Raw genomic sequence first — 18,111 nt, 5'->3', positions numbered from 1 at the left:
TCATCCCCCCTTTACATGTATGGGGAACCCCCTTTAAACTGCACCTAAATTTATGTCACCTAGTGTATGTATGCTTTGCACAAAACCTTAAAAATCATAAAAACGGAAGAAACTAATGAAACCCACTGGCTCCTTCCCAGGAGCACCAAGGGTTGATTTACAACAATTGAAAAATTTTGAAAATTAGAACGAGAAATATTTTACATTTCTGGAATTAACATTATACATACAGTTACTTACAAAAGTAAATATGCACGTCAGAGGTGTAGACTGTTATTGAAAAAAATATTTGTAAATAGTGGTTCGCCAAACAAAAATGTTGTTTATTTAATTAGTTATTGGCAATTGAACTGCTTCGTTAATGAGAAAAAATTATCATTATTAAAATAAAGGAGAAATATCGAATGAAAATTAGGTAAGGCACAAATTTAATGTCACAAAAGTAAGTATGCAAAAAAGTTAAAACTGAATCAATACAAAAATAAAAAGGTACTTGGTATTCAACGGGGTATTTTAGACCACTATTCAGACTTAGTATTATGTCGGCTTTTCTGGAAAACGTGTGCTTTCTAATTTGGTGGTCAAGATGCTCCCATAGATTCTCTAGAGGTTTCTTATCGGGGTTCTGTAGTGGCATTTTCAGTTTCTTCGGACTATGGTGGCATAAGGACGTATACAGGGTATTCTTAATTTTTCGAACATTTATGTCCTTTTTTTAATCATCAAAGTTGCTACCGCATGGCGTGCTCTATCCATCCAAAAACCGATTTCTGATAGGATTTTGATTGCAAGATTGCAATTTAGGCTAAAAAGCACTGCAGTTGTACAATGGTACGCACCAACGAAAATTCCTGATATAGTAGATACACCTTACTGGGACATATGATAGTCGGAACAACCACATCCCGAAAGGGGCATCATAAGATCTGTTTCACTGCTGAATCACGGAAGCGGATAGATGAACGGAAGTTATTGAAGGCTCTATTGATCGCTGCAGGTGATGGCAAAAGTGCCCCGTTCGAACCTTAATACCGTCCGAAATCTAGCAAAGTTCAGCGTAGTGTGGGCCGTGGCAAAAGTAAATTTGTTATTATGCTGGTTAGGGAAGCATAAACTCTTACAGACTGCACTCGTCTCGAACGGATATACCGCATAACGAAAGAACTTGTATGGGCTCGTAAATCTTTCGATGGTCCTATGAAGGACACGGCCATGAACAAATGAGAAGGTGTAAGGATCACTTCACCATGGTTCTTCATCGTATCACATCCAGTGAACTAACGCCTCTTGCGTTTGAATTGAATGGTTAGTCACCGTAGCATCTGGATACGAACTGTTTCTTGGTAAAATAGTAAAGCCGCTGAATCTTACTATTTCCTCGCCGGGTTATTCATCGTTGCTCCTGTATTTTCTGCAGACGTGGAATTTTAGAAATCCGAGAACTCTCCCAGAGAGTGGAATCGTAAAGATCGCAAAGAACTGCACTCGTGTTGAGGTTAACGATTGGAGCCGTATCGGCGTGCTTCTTACGTTGCAAAAATAAAAATTAAAATAATCCTGGAATGCATGAAGGAACATATCGAAAGCTTAATCGACAGAGAGCAGGTTGGTTTCCTTTGTGGATCTTCCTGCATCGATCACATCAACATCCTGCGGGTCCCAGTGAGCGAAAGGTGGTTCTGTATCCCAGGTAGTTACTATCGACAAATGATGTGTCACGTACTACTTCGAGGTAAAATCTCAGAGAGCCGCTATTGTTTCTTCTTGTTGTCGGTAACGTTCATCATGCACACGTGTCTGGACGACGTACAGAATTCGATGGGTCATGACACCTTTCTTCGACGACGCTGGTAATCTCTGATTACTCTCTCACCAAGTCAGGTTGACTGAAGATAAACAAAACCAAGGTTTTCAGTTGAGTGGTTCATTGCACTCTCCCTATCTACGTTATTGGGCAGACCAGCACGTCATTTTTGACGACCATGACACTGAATTTGATACCTCGCTTCTAACAAGGATACATTTGCCTCTAACAAGGAGCAGTAATTAAAACTGTTCACGCAGTCCATCGGAATAGTTTTTATCAACATTATCGGGCAGACCAGCACGCAATTTTTGGCGACCATGGCACTGAACTTGATAACGCCTGACACATTAGTTTCTGTCTTGTCTAAAATCTAGAAATCTAATTGTCTTAAAACTCAGATCAAGTTGAGCGCTGGTGTGCTTTCTGTATTGCTATATGGGAGCAGAACATGGAAAGTGATCCCTGTTACTTGAAAGCTCCAACCTTTTGTGAACACTTGCCTGTGACTTATCATCAGGATACGCTGACCTAATACTGAAGGTCGCGCTAAGTATACTTGGCGCAGAATAGTGAGGGAGAAATGTAGGCGTCTTAGGAAGTCGTGGGGTAAGTTGAAGCGCACTTTGTTATACCCCACCAAGAGGTAAATGGCAACCGCATATGTGTATTGATATAATGGTGGGAAGAGCAATGAATTTGACAACCGAAGAAATTTTTAATTTCAGAATAGGTTTAGCTAAGATCTAATTAGCCACCTTATGTAGAAACTATTTGGAGGCAGCAGCTTTTGAAAACGGTACCCTGAGCGCTACCGAAGATATTTGACGTTATATGGTTGTATACTGTGGGAGGATTTTCTTCAGTCTTTGCTCCGCAGAAGTCACCTGATCTATCTACTAGAGTTTCTAGCATCTTGCTCAATGCCTTCGATTTCCGCTGAATCCTAGTGGAAATCCGGTCGATGTTATCCGCCGCAATTCTGGAAGGAAACTTTTAACTTTAAGCTTTCCGCGTTACCTGCTTGTGTAGAAGAAATTGTGCTCTTGCTTCGATATATTTCCATGTGATCAGATACTAATCGAACTAGTTAGAAAGTGCACAAAAAATCAAAAGGCCCGCGAACGGAAACCAAATGCTGACTGTCAATCATTCACCTTCCAAAACTGCATACCGCCTCTGAAACTCGGCTCCTCTAGAGTGTAGTAAAGACAACTTCGAATCAACTACTGGCCATCAGTTGTCCGTTTTTCAACCACACAACAAAGCACAAAACACTACTTGAAAAAAAAATATTTTGCTTTAACTAGAAACAAACCCCAGAAATGCATTTGTTAGTATGTTATACAGCACACTCAAGCCTACGACGGGGCTAAGCAGTGCATGGTGAGAGTAGCAACAAAAAGAAACGTAGGAATCTGAAAGGAGAATAATAGAGGTGCTGAAGGAAGCTACAAAGGATGAAAAGGAAATGTGCGGCATACTAACAAATGCTCGTCTCATCAGCTTTATTTCCCGTATGTACATCATTCGCTTGGACATTGATACTACTATGCCAAAGAGATTGACTACTGGAAATGATGCCACGCTGAATGCTTGATAAGCAATAAGTCTACTGCATTTTGTGAACCTACTGATAAAGCAAAATTTTGGTTCTCAAAAACTGACTAAAGCTTCCTATTTCTTCCTCAATTCGGAAAGTTTTCTATTTCTTATTCAATCTAAATTCTAATATCTGGGTATGTCCTTGTATCGAAATTAGTTCCACGAGCATTAACCATTTATTTATGTATTTCAATGGATACTGTGAAATAAAGAAGTCACCTTTAGTAACTAACTGCGCATACCATCGGTTAAGAATTGATTATCAAGTTCAAATGTTGACATATAGAAATGTACACAGATCTATCAACGAAAGTTGATAACAACAGCTTCCATTCGAAAGCAATAAAAGCTTATATTACTTCAGTAACAAATTCTATCGCGTTCGGTAATCAAAATGAAGTTCACGGCAAGTTTAGTAGTGTTAATGTTTTTCCTCGCTGCTTTTCCGACTAGCGAATCTGCGAAAATCCTGGGTTTGTTCACCGCTTTCTGCAAGTCCCACCTGTTTCTTCATATGCCTGTCATACACACACTTGTTGAACGAGGGCATGAGGTCACAGTTGTCACAATACTTCCACTGGATGACCCGAATCCAAAATACAGACACATTCTCTTGGATGTACCGAAACGACCAAAAGGATTTATATCCAACATAATTGATGGCTCGAAAGGTCCTCTGAGCATGATTAGGACGATTAAAAAGGCGGCGGATATTACAATGATGCAAACAAATGCTACCCTACATGAGCCGCAGATGAAGAAATTGATGGCGGAGGAATCATTTGATTTGGTTATTTTCGGATATTTCTTCAATAGTTTCCAATTGGGCGTTGCCGCGCATTTCAAGTGTCCAGTTGTTATCAGCTTTATACATTCACCGATGCGAATCTTGAATAACATAATTGGTAACCCGATTGAATCTTTATATGTACCACACATGTCGATGGGACTAGTGCAGCCACTTGGATTTTTCGATCGAGTGCAGAATGTTTTGGCAAATTTGGTGGATTTGGCATTATTTTCCCTCATTGAGTTCAATATGGAGAAGTACTATAAGTATGCACGGTTCTATGCAAATACTCGATATATAGTTATTGAGTGCGTTGCCTTTGCAGATTCAACTTTCCAGCGGAGAAATACCCATCGTATCAAGATATGCTCAGAAACGTGTCCCTTGTTTTAACGTGCCATCACTTTACGGATGGGCCCATTCGGCCTAACGTACCGGCTGTCGTTGAAATGGGTGGAATCCAAGTTAAGGCGAAACCGGAAGTATTACCTGCTGTAAGTACTCTTGCCTTTTTCACTTCATATGACAATACTTTACATCCAGGAAAGAATATGCAGAAATAATATTCATCGGATCAGGAAGATCTCATGTTTAACTCAGCGGTAACTACATGCAAGCGAATGAGGTGGGAAGGGTCCTTAAATTGAACTTTCCCAAATATATGTTACATCCATGCATATCGCATTTTAATGTCTACTCGTACAAAATATGTCTGTTCAATTTTAGCAAGGTTAGTTATTATTTTTCTCTCTATTCCGTACGTTTTTTTTAAGTGTTCTTCTTTAGCCTTTGTCTTGTTCGGTAGCGGAAACCACATTTAGCATTGAGTTAGCAATTTCTTTCGGTGGTATCTATAATATTATGCCTTCTCTGTTTCCGTCGGCCTTTGGATCATTTCACATCGACTTCTTAGCCATCGGCTTCTTAGTTTTCATTAGCACGTATTACACCAGCATAACATAGAAGACTATCATAATTTACTCACAATAGGTGAACATATAGCGGATATCCTTACTGTGGGCGTTGATTAAATGATGTTCGCCTCCATTGTCGCTAGGCAGCGTTAATTTTCTTTCGAAGCCGGCTAACGCTCGGAACCATAGAAGGCAGTAAAATGAAATACTTTGCTGTAGTTTTTAGATTTGAGCCATTCGTTCATAAGTTGATCCTTAACAATATTATTTATGGAATGTTACTTCATCCAAAGCGGAGTTTCATAGCGTATTTAGTTAAGAAAATTGATCGAAGATACTCGAATCCAACGGTTCTATTTATGTTATTGACAGATAGTGTCTTCTCCACTGGTTAAAGTTGTTTAAGGTTAGCTTTGTTATGTGAGATGGAGCGTAGAGCAGTGGCATTGGAGATTAGATATCCCTTATGACAGCCGTCATCATCAACGGCGCAACAACCGGTATCCGGTCTAGGCCTGCCTTAATAAGGAACTCCAGTCATCCCGGGTTTGCGCCAAGGTCCACCAATTCGATATCCCTAAAAGCTGTCTTGCGTCCTGACCTACGTCATCGTTCCATCCCAGGCAGACTGTCCGGGTGGGATCATCCTCATCCATACAGATTAAGTGACCCGCCCACCGAGGATTCTTCTCTCGAACGCGGCCAAAAGTTCGCAATTTTTCTTGCTAAGAATCCAAGTCTCCGAGGAATATATGAGGACTGCAAAGATCATTGTCTTGTACAGTAAGAGCTTGGACCCTATGGTGAGATATTTCGAGCGGAACAGTTTTTATAAGCTAAAATAGGCTTTGTTGGCTACCAACAATCATGCGCGGATTTCATCGTCATAGCTGTTATTGGTTGTGATTTTCGACCCTAGATAGGAGAAATTATCAACAGTCTCAAAGTTGTAGTCTCCTGTCGTTATTCTTCCCATTTGACCAGTGCAGTTTGATATTGTTGCTTGGTTGGTTTTTGGTGCTGACGTTGCCACCGTATATTTTGTCTTAACTTCATTGATGTGCAGGCAAAGATCTCGCGCCGCTTACTCGATCTGATGATGGCAATTTGTTCGTCTCGGGTCGTTGTTCCCATGATGTCGATATCGTCAGCATAGGCCAGGTGGTCTTAGAGAGGATCGTACCTCAGCATCACGGATCACTTTCTCGAGGGCCAGGTTAAAGAGAACGTGTGATAGGGCATCTCTTTATCGTTGCCCGTTGTTGACGTCGAATGGTCTTGAGAGTGATCCTATTGTTTTTATCTGGCCTCGCACATTGGTCAGGGTCAGCCTAGTCAGTCTTATTAATTTCGTCGGGATACCGAATTCTCTCATGGCCGTGTACTGTTTTACCCTGGATATGCTACCATAGGCGGTTTTAAATTCGATGAAGGGATGATGTAACTGATGGCCGTATTCCAATAGTTTTTCCATCGCTTGCCGCAAAGAGAAAATCTGATCTGTTGCTGATTTGCCTGGAGTGAAGCCTCTTTGGTATGGGCCAATGATGTTCTGGGCGTATAGGGCCATCTGGCCTAACAAGATAGAGAAGAATATATTATAGATTGTACTCAGCAACAATCTATAATTGCTGCACTGTGTGGTATCTCCCTTTTTATGTATGAGGCAGATAATGCCTCGTTCCCAGGTCAGGCATTGACTTGCTGCCCCACATCCTGACCACAAGTTGATGAACCACTTGGTGTAATTGGTCGCCTTCATATTTAACCAATTCGGTTGTAATTCTGGCGACTTTTAATTTTTATGCCGATGAAATCCACGGACTGTTTCTTTTATACTTAGTGGTGGCAGTATTTTTCTGTCGTCTTCAGTTGGCGGGACCTCCAACTCGCCGATGTTCTGGTTGTTCAGTAGTTAATCAAACTACTCAACCCATCGCTCCAATATGCCCATTCTGTCAGAAATCAGATTTCCCTCTTTGTCTCGGCGAGATGAACATGGAGGTGTATAAGGCTTCATCCTGCTGACTTATTGGTAAAACTTGCGCGCCTGGTGCGGCTGTTCCCTGTACTTGTCAAGTTCACAGACCTGTTGATTCTCTCAGGCTTCCTTTTCCCGTCTGTGAAGTAGCTTCTCCGCTCGACGGAGTTCGTAACAAGTCTTGCCGCGTGCCTACGTCTTTTCTTCCGTTCCGTTGCTAGTTTACATCCATCATCAAACCAGCCGTTCCGACTCTTTTTGCGGCTGGGACCAAGTATGTTTGCCGTATCCATGATAACGTTGTTCAGGTGATTGTGAAGATCATTTGTTATTGCGGCATCCATTTTCCTCTTATTGGTTTTGCGGAGGGCTGTGTTGTGGATGGCTTCAGTGTTAACTCTCACCTGATTGTCAGAGAGGATTCTGGTTGGTGTTGTTATTCGAGCTCGGAGCACCATGCCAACGAGATAGTGATCCGGGTCTATATTGGCGCCCGTATATGTTCTGACATTCATTAAGGGTAAAAGGTGGCGGCGTTCAATCAACACATGGTCAATTTGGTTGAAAGTGGTCCCATCTGGATAGTCCCACGTTTGTTTGTGGACCGCTTTCAGCGCAAACCAGGTACTTCCAACAACCATTTCGTGCGAGACTGCTAATTGAATAATCTGCAGTCCGTTATCATTAGTATGGGAGCCAACGTATTGCCTGAATACGGGCTCCGTCCCTATTTGGCTGTTAAAATCCCCAAGTATGATTTCGATATTATATCTGGCGCAGGCTTCGAGGGTTCGTTCTACTACTTCGTAGAAGGTATCCTTCTCTGACTCTGCAGTCTCCTCTGTAGGGGCGTGAACATTAATGAGGCTTATATTTCTAAATCTGCCTCGGAAGGGCAGAGCGCATAGCCGTTCGCGTATGTTTTCAAAGCCGATAAAAGCAGGTTTCATTTTTGGGTGACTAAGAAACCTACTCCGAGCACATGGTTTACTGGATGGCCACTGTAATATTGGGTTGGAGAAAAAGAAATGTCGTATTTGTGATCGAAATTTGACGCTTTATTTAACATACTTAAAATTATCCCATTTAAGTCAAATATGCAGCGTTTTGTTCGCAAACTTGTTGCCATTTAGAAGGCAACTTCATTATCCCCCCTCCTTATTTGCAAAAAACTCAGACAGCCAGTTTTCGCAGGCCTCTTTTGGGGCCAATTTAATAACACCAAGAGCATTTTGCATGGACCGGAAGAGATCGTACTCACTTGGTGCCAGGTGCGGACTATACGGTGGGTGCGACAGGACATCCCATCCGAGCTCCTGTAGCTTCTGGCGGGTCATCAAAGATATGTGAAACCGAGCGTTGTCGTGGTGGAACACAACGTCATTCCTACTGATCAATTCTGGCCGCTTCTGGTCAATCGCCTAGTTCAAACGGTCGAGTCGCTCACAGTAGAGGACCAAATTCATTGTCTAGCCATAGTTGATCAGCTCTTAGTGGATGATTCCATTCCAATTGCACCAAACAAACAGTAAAGCCTTTCTGGCCATCAATCCAGGCTTGGCGATGGTGGCTTGCCGCGCTTCGGCCACGATGTTTTTCGCTTGAGGTTGTCGTACGTGATCCACTTTTCATCACCAATCACCGTCCGCTTCAAAAATGGGTAGAATTCGTTCCGTTTCAGCAGTGCATCGGAGGCGTTGATTTGGTCCAAGCGATTTTTTTGCGTCAACTCGTGTGGCACTCAAACACCCAGCTTTATTTGGAATCCAATCTTCTGCAAATGGTTCCAAACGGTTTTATGGTCTATACATAGTTCCTGGCCAATCGAGTGAATGCTCACATGCCGGTCTACGTGGATGATTTCGACGATTTTATCGGTTTCTACAACGATACGGGCTGTATCTTCGACATCCACTACACCAGAACGAAGTCGATCGAACCAACGCTGTGTTGTGCGAATAGTTACAGTATCGGATCCATAAACTTCACAGAATTTTTCGGCTGCCCTCGGTTCACAGGTAGTAAAAATGTAAAATAAGACGAATTTATTGCTTGATGGACTCCATTTTTGACGCGCTATAACTTGAGACTGAAACATACGATTACAACACTGTTAAAGACACACTTGTAGTACAGATTGTCGTCTTCAAATCGCCGTATAGTATGACGATAAGTACAACACAAGATGTATTTAAGTGTCGCCATCTATTGCCAAAATACGACATTTCTTTTTCCCCAAGCCAATATATGATGTGGCGATTCCTCTCCAGGAAACCGGTCCCTCTCCAACGCATCTCCTGTAACGTTATTACATCAGCCCTATATTGGGACAGGGTATCGGCTAGCTGCTCACCAGCTTCATCTCTGTACAGAGAGCGCTCGTTCCATGAGAAAAAACGCAACTCGTGATTCCTTTTTCGTTTCCGGGTTCGTCATTGTATTATCCGTTCAGCCCGAGTCTGCTTCCGTGGGTTCGTAAAAGTTGTTTTCCGTGTAGGGTTGTCAGCCCGATCCAACCCCCAACCTGGAGGACCAGTTGGTACATTTTGTCCAGTTTTTAGGCGCGGGAGACTCGCCTTCATTCTTCTCCGTCTGCAGCTTTTCGTTAAGAAAGAGCTCCCAGCGGTCACCACGTGGAAGTGGAGGTGGGTTTGGTAATAGAGCTGTTGGTATTGGTTCAGCAGCCGTTTCCCAGGTTTTATGCTTCATCGTGGGTACTAATCCACGTTTCGCCCTGGGACCTTTACTACCCTTTGACCACCTTATGACAATGTTCATCGCAAAAGAAAAGGAGGTTTAACCCCACCTTGTCGCAGTTGGGAAGCCTGTTGTTGTTTACTACTAAACTATATTTATAATTGCCATTTACCCTTCAGTAGTGTGTAGCGCGTCAATCACATCTAGGCGCCATTGTTGGCGATCACCTGTAATGCACTTCAACTCCCCCATGATTTCCTGAGATTGCTATACTCCTTCGCTACTGTCCTGCGACAGCGCCCTTGGAACGACCCACTCGTCGACCATCTTGGGAGTTTGGACTCCACCGCATGGGGTAGCCAGCAATGCAATTGCCGCCTATCGTTAATCTGTGACCTATCTACTGCCACTTTCGTCTTCCGATCAAATCCCGTGCGAGTTCCAAGCCTGTACGCCCACCAAGTTCTGCGTTTGAGATATTATTAGGCCAGTGTACTATGACGATACGACGCAGACATATGTTTAGGGAAGCTTACAGCTTTTGAGTAACTGGTGGGTTCAATTTCCACGTACTACTACTATAGCAACCCAGAAGGTGCACTAGCACAAAACAGTCTCAACTTGATCTTGGTGTTGAGATAACTAACTACATTTCCAGATTTCAGACAAGGTAGCGAAACCATTAACGTGAGAGAGCAGAAAGGTGTTATCAGCATATTGAGTTCCTCCACGTCTTCCGGACAAAGCAGCATGAACAACGTCACCAATAACAAGAAGAAATAATATCGTTGACAAGATGCAACCCTCGCGGATTCTCTTTTCGACCTCAAGATTTTACCTCGGTGCGCACAAGATATTTTACGCCATCATATATGGCTCTGATAATAATAATAATAATCGTTGGCGCAACAATCCATATTGGATCAGGGCCTTGAAGTGTGTTAGAGCACTTCATTCAAGACCGTAACGGTACACTAGGAGGCAATGTGGTCAGCATTGCGCTCGCCCGAGATTATTACCCTGATTTGACACAGGTACTCATTCACAGCTGAGTCGACTGGTATCCGACGTCAAATCACGATGCAAATTCCACTGCCACCAGTGAGATTTACTAAAACTGGTTCAAGCCTAACGGCTTTACTCCGTTTTAGTACATTGATGGCCTAAATAATTTTTCTTCTGCTTGGAGGAGCAGTCTGTATCCACATGTTACGGTGACTAACCATTTCATTGACCGGATGCAATATGGTTAATAATCGTGGTGAAGTGTTCCTTCCACCTCTGTAACTCGTCGTCACCATGGATGAGAAGTCGAGAGTTAATGTCTTTTGCGGGACTATCGAAAGATAACTCCTGATTGTACCCTTGATTGCGAATTCTTCGATTTGATTACTCGTACGATGCCGATCAGTTGAAACTCAACTGAGTTTATGGCAGGCTCTATGTTCGAATGCCAACAATGACGAAACAGTGCAAGTTGCAGAAGTCCAAGAACTTGACACCATTATCGTTACTTTTTACCAAGACCTTGTTTGCCCATCACATGTCCACGCGAAGTGTTTTTAGAGTCCACCTCGACATTCAGATCCTTTTCTATAATACTATATATATAAGGAGACTTCTTAATCCAGAGAGAAATCATACAGTTAAAAGTCTGTCAGAAATCGGTCCCTAGCTGAAGAAGCAACCCCACATCAGATTCGAGTCTGCTGTCAGTTGGCTTTTCAGAGTACAAAAGCACATTACCGCAAGGGGGAAAAGCGTAGTCTTCAGATTCCCACCATCTTAATTTGTTTAGACCCAGAATTTCCAGCTATATGTCGATGGAATCCCAGCTCAACTTGAAGAAAGCGAACATTCTGAGTACAATCGTCATCGTCCATTCCAGAAACGGATCTTGTACGTTTTCGATAGCCAAAGGTGGTAACTGTGTGGTCCTTATCCGAGGCGTTGTTGGCGTTTTGATAGCAATAGAGCTTCAAAGTTTGAAGGTTGCTGGCCCACAAAATTCTATCCCTTTTAGTCGCCTCTTATGGCCAATATGGAAGACTTTGAGTATATTTTTAAGCCTCAGCTTACAGGACTACAGTAAGACTGTCAAAACTCTCTCTTCTGTCATCAATAATGCGCGCAAGAAATGCAAGACAACACAGTGGTAGGAAAGGCTTTACTTTGCTCCGCACCACCGCACCGTGGGTGAGCAGATGGCGTTGGATCAGTTTGGTATTCGAACAGGACCAAAAGAGTCTGGAAATGATAAGGGACGGTTACAATGTGGTGTTTCCTTTTTTGCTGTATAGACTGAAACTTAATCAAATCAGGAAACAGTTCAGAGCGACGAAAAAGATGATTTCCGATTCGTACAAAATAGATAAAATTTCAAAATCTTCGGTGCGCCTTCCATAATGGAACTGTGCAAAGGAATATGCGAAACCTCCACCCCGTATGAAAAGTACTAGCGAATAAATCTCACCTGTTAGCAGCTTCTTCTATACCTTTTCCAGAACAAACGGATATAAGGGAACCCAGGGACCAGGACAAAACTACTTTGCTGCTAATTTATGAAATCGGATCTACGTAGTCTAGACATCGCAAACTAGTGAAGGTTTTAAGTAAGAAACAGAAAAATTCTCTCCGTGAAAAGATGAGATGGATGAGGACATGGGTTAGTACCCATCTCCAAATCCAGTAATTCTCAAAGATAACAAACATAAAGGCATCGAGTTTCTGGCGGTATGCTTTGTGAGAATATAAGATTTTCTGCTCTATCTTGTTAGGCCGGATAGCTCCATACGGCCAGGACATAATTGGCCTGTATCAAAGAGGCTTCACTTCAGGCAAATCAGCAACAGATTAGATTTTCTCTCTGCGGCAAGCGATGGATAAACTGATGGAAAATGGATATCAGTTGCACCATCTTTTCGTCGACTTTAAAGCCGCCTATGACAACATAGCCAGGGTAGAACTGTACACGGCCATAAGAGAATTCGGTATCGCAACGAAATTGATAAGACTGACTACACTGACCCTGACCAATGTGCGAGGCTAGGTAAAAGCAGCAGAATCGCTCTGAAGACCATTCAACATAAACAACGGTCTAAGACAGGGGGATGCCCTATCATGCGTCCTCTTCAACTTGACCCTGGAGAAAATGATTCGCGATGCCGATGTAAATGCGAGAGGCACCATCTTCCTCAAGCCCACCCAAATACTGGCCTACACTGACGATATCGACATCATGGGAAGAATGGCCCGAGATGTACAGTTTACCTTCATCTAGCTCGAGCAGGCGATGCGAGATCTCGGGTTGCACATTAATGAAGGCAAGACGAAGTGCATGATGTCAACGTCAGCGCCAAAACCAAAACCAAAGGAACGAACAAATCGAATTGCAATGGTTAAACGAAAGCAATGAAGATAGGAGGCTACAACTTTGAGACCGTTGACAATTTCTCTTATCTAGCGCGCTCGGTTGTTTGCTGCCAACAGAGCCTATTTCAGCTTACAGAAACTGTTCCGCTCAAAACGTCTCACCATGGGGTCAAAGCTCTTACTGTACAAGACAATGATCTTGAACGTCATCATGTATTCCTCGGAGACTTGGGTTCTTAGCAAGAAAGATTGCGAACTCTTGGCCGCGTTCGAGAGAAGAATCCTCCGAAGAATTTTTGGCCCCCTACATGAGGATGGACGATTCCGCAGTCTACACAATGACGAAATCTATGAGCGATACCATGACCGTCCGGTTGTGGATAAAATCCGGCTCAATAGGTTACGGTGGGCGGGTCACTTAATCCGTATGGATGAGAATGATCCCATCCGGAAAGTCTATAAGGACAATATCTATGGTAGAAAAAGAAGACGAGGCAAACCCTGCCTGAGATGGGGCAATGGCGTAGGTCAGGATGCCAGACAGCTTTTAGGGATATCGAATTGGTGGACCTCGGCGCAAAACCGGGATGTTTGGAGTTCCTTATTAAGGCAGGCCTAGACCCGATAACGGTTGTTGCGCCGTTGATGATGATGATGCTGCAGGTTACGCGCCGCGGGTATACGCTTTTAACTGTTTTCTATTGCATATTAGACTGGCCTTATGTCGAAAAACCTAGACATTTGTCAAATTAACTTGCAGCATGTAAAAACCTCCTCATATCAGCTGACAGCGAGGCTGATCAAATCCGTGACTGAATGTCGGATACCAATTGACTCATCTGTGAATGAGTACCTGACTCAAATCAGGGTAATAATCTCGGGCAAGTGCACTGCTGACCACGTTGCGTCCTGCAGTGCACTGTAGTGCACCGTTACGGACTTTAATGAAGTGCTCTAACATACCTCAAGGCCCTGATCCAATATAGATTATTGCGTCAACTATTATTATTAATTATATTTATGAAGTCACTGCATATCCAATTTTAGCAAATTCTTCTTTTGTTCCGTTGGAATCAACTTTCCGTTCATTGTCCTGGATCGCAATGCACAGGCCTATACCACTTTTAAGCTACTCGTAGTATATGCAGAATTGTCGTTTTCGGTTCCGCAGCGCTTGGTTATCTTTTTTTCTCTCCCTCTCTCATTCTTTTTCTCTTTCCCTCCCATTGATCTCTGATTGACGTGGAAATTGTTTTATCTAAGTGTTGCTTGTAATTTGTCTACTAAACTTTTGCTGCTCTGAAGGCATTTAATTTTAGTGGTTGCTTTTGGCTGAGTATTGCTAATTTTCAACAATTAAAGTCTGCGACACCTTTTAATAATAATAATGTTGCGATCGATCTCAGTTTGTTTCGAAGTAGCCTTAGCTGACTTTACTGCCATTAAACTCATTCAGTTTGCTTCTAGTTTTCCTTGCTGTCAAGCTCTTTGAGGCTGCATACCTTACAGCTATGCATGAAGAAGAAGATGAAGAAAAGAAAACGGTAAAAATCTTCGATATCAAGCTGTAGCCCAGGCGGACTCCGCTGTGGAGCTCAAATAATCCGTGGTCTGGCAATCAAGGTCCTCTCAGAGGCCGGCTCCCAGTTCATGAGAACACCCTTCACGATGGCCATGAGCACCGCACTGAAATCATGCTTATTTGCTGCAAATCTGTCAGGATAGAATAGTACAAAGTCACAAGAGGTAGAGCAGTGTCCCCAGAGTCTCTCGCTTAGCCCAAGAATGTTCAGCCTTTATCATTGAAATTCTCACTGAATTTGGAGCGAGCATACCGTCGTTGAGGAGCGTTCGTGCTTCCTAGAGTTCAATCATATACGGTTAACGAAAGTAAAAGGTCGTATCCGATTGCGAGGCATGGTAGCCGTTTCTGACGCATAAGGAATTTCGTGAGCTAGCAAGACCACAAACTTTGGCTCCGATAGTACAGTTACGTCCATGGTGTTTAACGTAGGTACCTGTCGTGAGACTTAATCCTACGGTCCTCTTAAGACACGGATTGATTTTGTGACCACAATCAGAGCCCCGCTGAGACAAGCAACAACGGTACCAGTCTATACCAAGTGCATGGCTTAGCATTCATACTGGTGGATGCAAGAATTACCTAAATCTCTACCGCACTATGGAGTATGCACCCGTGTTGATACACAACACCACGTCGAGGCCCGAAGGTCTTTTCTCGCTTGAGCACAACCACAACCACCATGAAACTTCCACTACGGGGGCCAACCGCAAATAACCGAGCTGTCCTCACATACAACAGGAGTTCACCCGAAGTATGTGAGTCCAGGGGCTTTCCCGGTTCCCATGGTACCAGTATACCCCTGGTAAGGTTTCGTGACCAATTTGCCACTTCAGATGAGTCCCCGTGCAGACTCGGGTCTGATCGCCCTAATTAGGCCTTTGGAGCATTCGCCCACTGCATCACGGCCGGGAAGGCAAAGTGAGTACAGCGTCTCCCGGTGCCACCACTATGGAGGTTCTTCTCGGGCACTTGGTTTTGGTTTGGCCGATAGGGTTGCCGCCCCATCCTTCTCACCGCCACCTCTGAGCACCGGCCCCGATAGTACAAACAAAAATTAGCCGATTGAATTATTTTAGCTTTCAGAGTAATTGGAAATGAAGTTTTGAAAACATGGGAGAATTGTTGGTATTCGCATTCACATGGTCTAAAGGCGAACAGAGACCTTCTGGCGATACCATATCCCACTCATCCAAGCACTCTATAGCAAACTGCCGTATTATCTTGACCTTGGACTTAGTCCCGTAGTTCTCAAATACATTCCTCAAACGGCAATATGGACACCTTTTGGACTTTTAGAGTTCACTAGGGTTGCTCTTAGGCTGTGCAATGCAGCGCAAACCTTTCAATAATTGTGCTTGTGAAACCTGCACTTTTGTCTATATATTTAGATGATGTTCTGGTCACGAGTTCCTCTGACTCCGAGCATTTCGAGCAATTTAAAGGTATTTTTCGACCTTTCCTTGGGACCGGTCAGGTGCTCAATGTTGAGAAATACTAAATCTTACAATGCCAGCTGAGATTCTTCCGCCATCTGATTTGCAATCGATTTCGAGCTTCCCAATTTCAGAAACAGTTTAGGATCTGAGGAACCACCAAGCAACAGCTGGCAGATGCCCCACTTCTGGATTTCTGTCAGTAAGATGCATCCCTAGTCGTATTCGTCGATCCTTCAGACAATCCCGTAGTTGAGCTGAACTTCTTTTCCAAGCAGCTGAACCACACCCAACACTAACAATCGACAGTTATTACATTGGGTACCTCGTAATTAAATATTTCCGGTATCCCGTTAAAGGCAGGCCGGTACAAGTGTTCACGGACCATAACCCACTCACCTTTGCTTTGAAACGGAATCCTGACAAACGCCTGAGTTTAGTCAGTCAGTTCACTTCCGACATGCAACACCTATCTGCAACACGCAGCGCATCTGAACCAAGTTAATATATAGACGCGCGCTTCGAATATACTAATAGAATTAAAACGAAAGTAGAAATCAACTTGAAACTTTACACAGTTATTCTTGAACATGCTCGCTTTCAAAGTATGTAAAAAACAATTAAAAAAAATAAGACTAGAATAACCCCTTCAAGGAGACTTTTTGCAAAAATATATAAGGCAGAGGGTTTCAGAGAAAACGTTAGCTCACTTTTATATTAGTAAAACTTCAAATCAACGCAACATTCTCCATAATTCTAGGGCCTCAAGTTTCTATTTTATTATTTTTAATTAATAATTAATTATTAATATTCTATTTCAAAGGATTAAAAAAAAATTCCACATCATTAAATAGTTGAAAATTTAAACCCTTTACCTTTGTTTACAGGACATTAAGGAATTTTTGGATGGCGCTGCCAAAAATGGAGCACTATATTTCAGCCTTGGTACTAATGCCCGCAGTACTGACATGAATTCAGACACAATCAAAACCATCTACGATGTCCTTTCTGAACTAAAGCAACGTGTTATCTGGAAATGGGAAGAAAATACACCTCCTGGCAATGCGTCCAACATTTTATTCAAAAAGTGGCTTCCCCAAGATGATATTCTAGCACATCCCAACATCAAGCTTTTCATAACTCATGGAGGACATGGCAGCGTAGTTGAATCAGAGTACCACGGAGTGCCAATGGTTGGTATCCCCCTTTTCGGTGATCAGTTTTCGAATATGGACGGAGTGCAGAAGGCTGGGTATGGTCTAAGCTTGAGAGAGGACGAAATTACTGCCGGAAAATTTAAGTCCATGGTTGAGGAGGTTCTGCATAATCCAACCTATAGGAACAAAGTTCAGAAGTTTTCTCGAGTCTCTAGAGACAGGCCCATGAGCCCCAGAGACACAGCTGCCTTCTGGATAGAATACATTATTAGACATAGAGGGGCGAAACATATGCAAAGTCCAGCTGTTCATATGAACTTTATTCAACTGTATGGGCTCGATGTGTTTGGATTTTTGTTTGCTATACTTTATGGGATATTTAAGGCGATAGTTCTTATATTTAGGAAAGTTGTTTATTCACTTTTTGGAAGATCATGTAAGAATCAGAATAAGGATAACAGCGAGCAGAAAAAGAAACAGTAGATATTCGCTATAAAGTTTGTAATTAAAGTATTTTTTTTATTGAATTTGAAAGAGAAGATTTCAGTAAGTTTCGCATCAGTTCTCAGAGTAAATAAGATTAATGCCTCTTTCCGATAACTCCCAGACTATTTCTGCACTGAGCTGATAAAGGAAAGGAATGATTAATAGTTTGACAAAAGTTTGGGAGTACCATAATGGGAAGTCTATTTAAAAGTATGTTGTTATTAATGGATCACAAAAAAATAAGATTTAAATGTGGTTGAAAAAAATTATGCCGGCTCCACACGTTT

At 42.7% G+C, this 18,111-nt stretch overlaps 1 protein-coding gene across 1 annotated transcript; it reads left to right on the top strand.

Annotated features, from left to right (window-relative positions):
* Nucleotides 1-3,734: 3,734 nt before the first annotated feature.
* On the top strand, nt 3,735-17,865 carry LOC119650142 (UDP-glycosyltransferase UGT5-like). The gene is made up of 3 exons (XM_038052679.1): nt 3,735-4,465; nt 4,525-4,693; nt 17,069-17,865. Exons 1-3 carry the CDS (start codon nt 3,804-3,806, stop codon nt 17,819-17,821), a joined length of 1,584 nt encoding a protein of 527 aa, XP_037908607.1. The 5' UTR covers nt 3,735-3,803; the 3' UTR covers nt 17,822-17,865.
* Nucleotides 17,866-18,111: the final 246 nt, after the last annotated feature.

The sequence above is a fragment of the Hermetia illucens genome, chromosome 1 (assembly GCF_905115235.1).
Source record: "Hermetia illucens chromosome 1, iHerIll2.2.curated.20191125, whole genome shotgun sequence".
NCBI classification, from domain to species: domain Eukaryota; kingdom Metazoa; phylum Arthropoda; class Insecta; order Diptera; family Stratiomyidae; genus Hermetia; species Hermetia illucens.
This window is presented reverse-complemented; position numbering and strand designations above follow the sequence as displayed.

What these genes read in the sequence shown, in the direction of transcription:
- LOC119650142 (XM_038052679.1), top strand. Translation starts at nt 3,804, where the DNA reads ATGAAGTTCACGGCAAGTTTAGTAGTGTTAATGTTTTTCCTCGCTGCT. An exon ending in AATATGGAGAAGTACTATAA is followed by an intron (nt 4,466 to 4,524) that starts GTATGCACGGTT and finishes TTGCCTTTGCAG; the next exon opens with ATTCAACTTTCCAGCGGAGA. An exon ending in AACCGGAAGTATTACCTGCT is followed by an intron (nt 4,694 to 17,068) that starts GTAAGTACTCTT and finishes CTTTGTTTACAG; the next exon opens with GACATTAAGGAATTTTTGGA.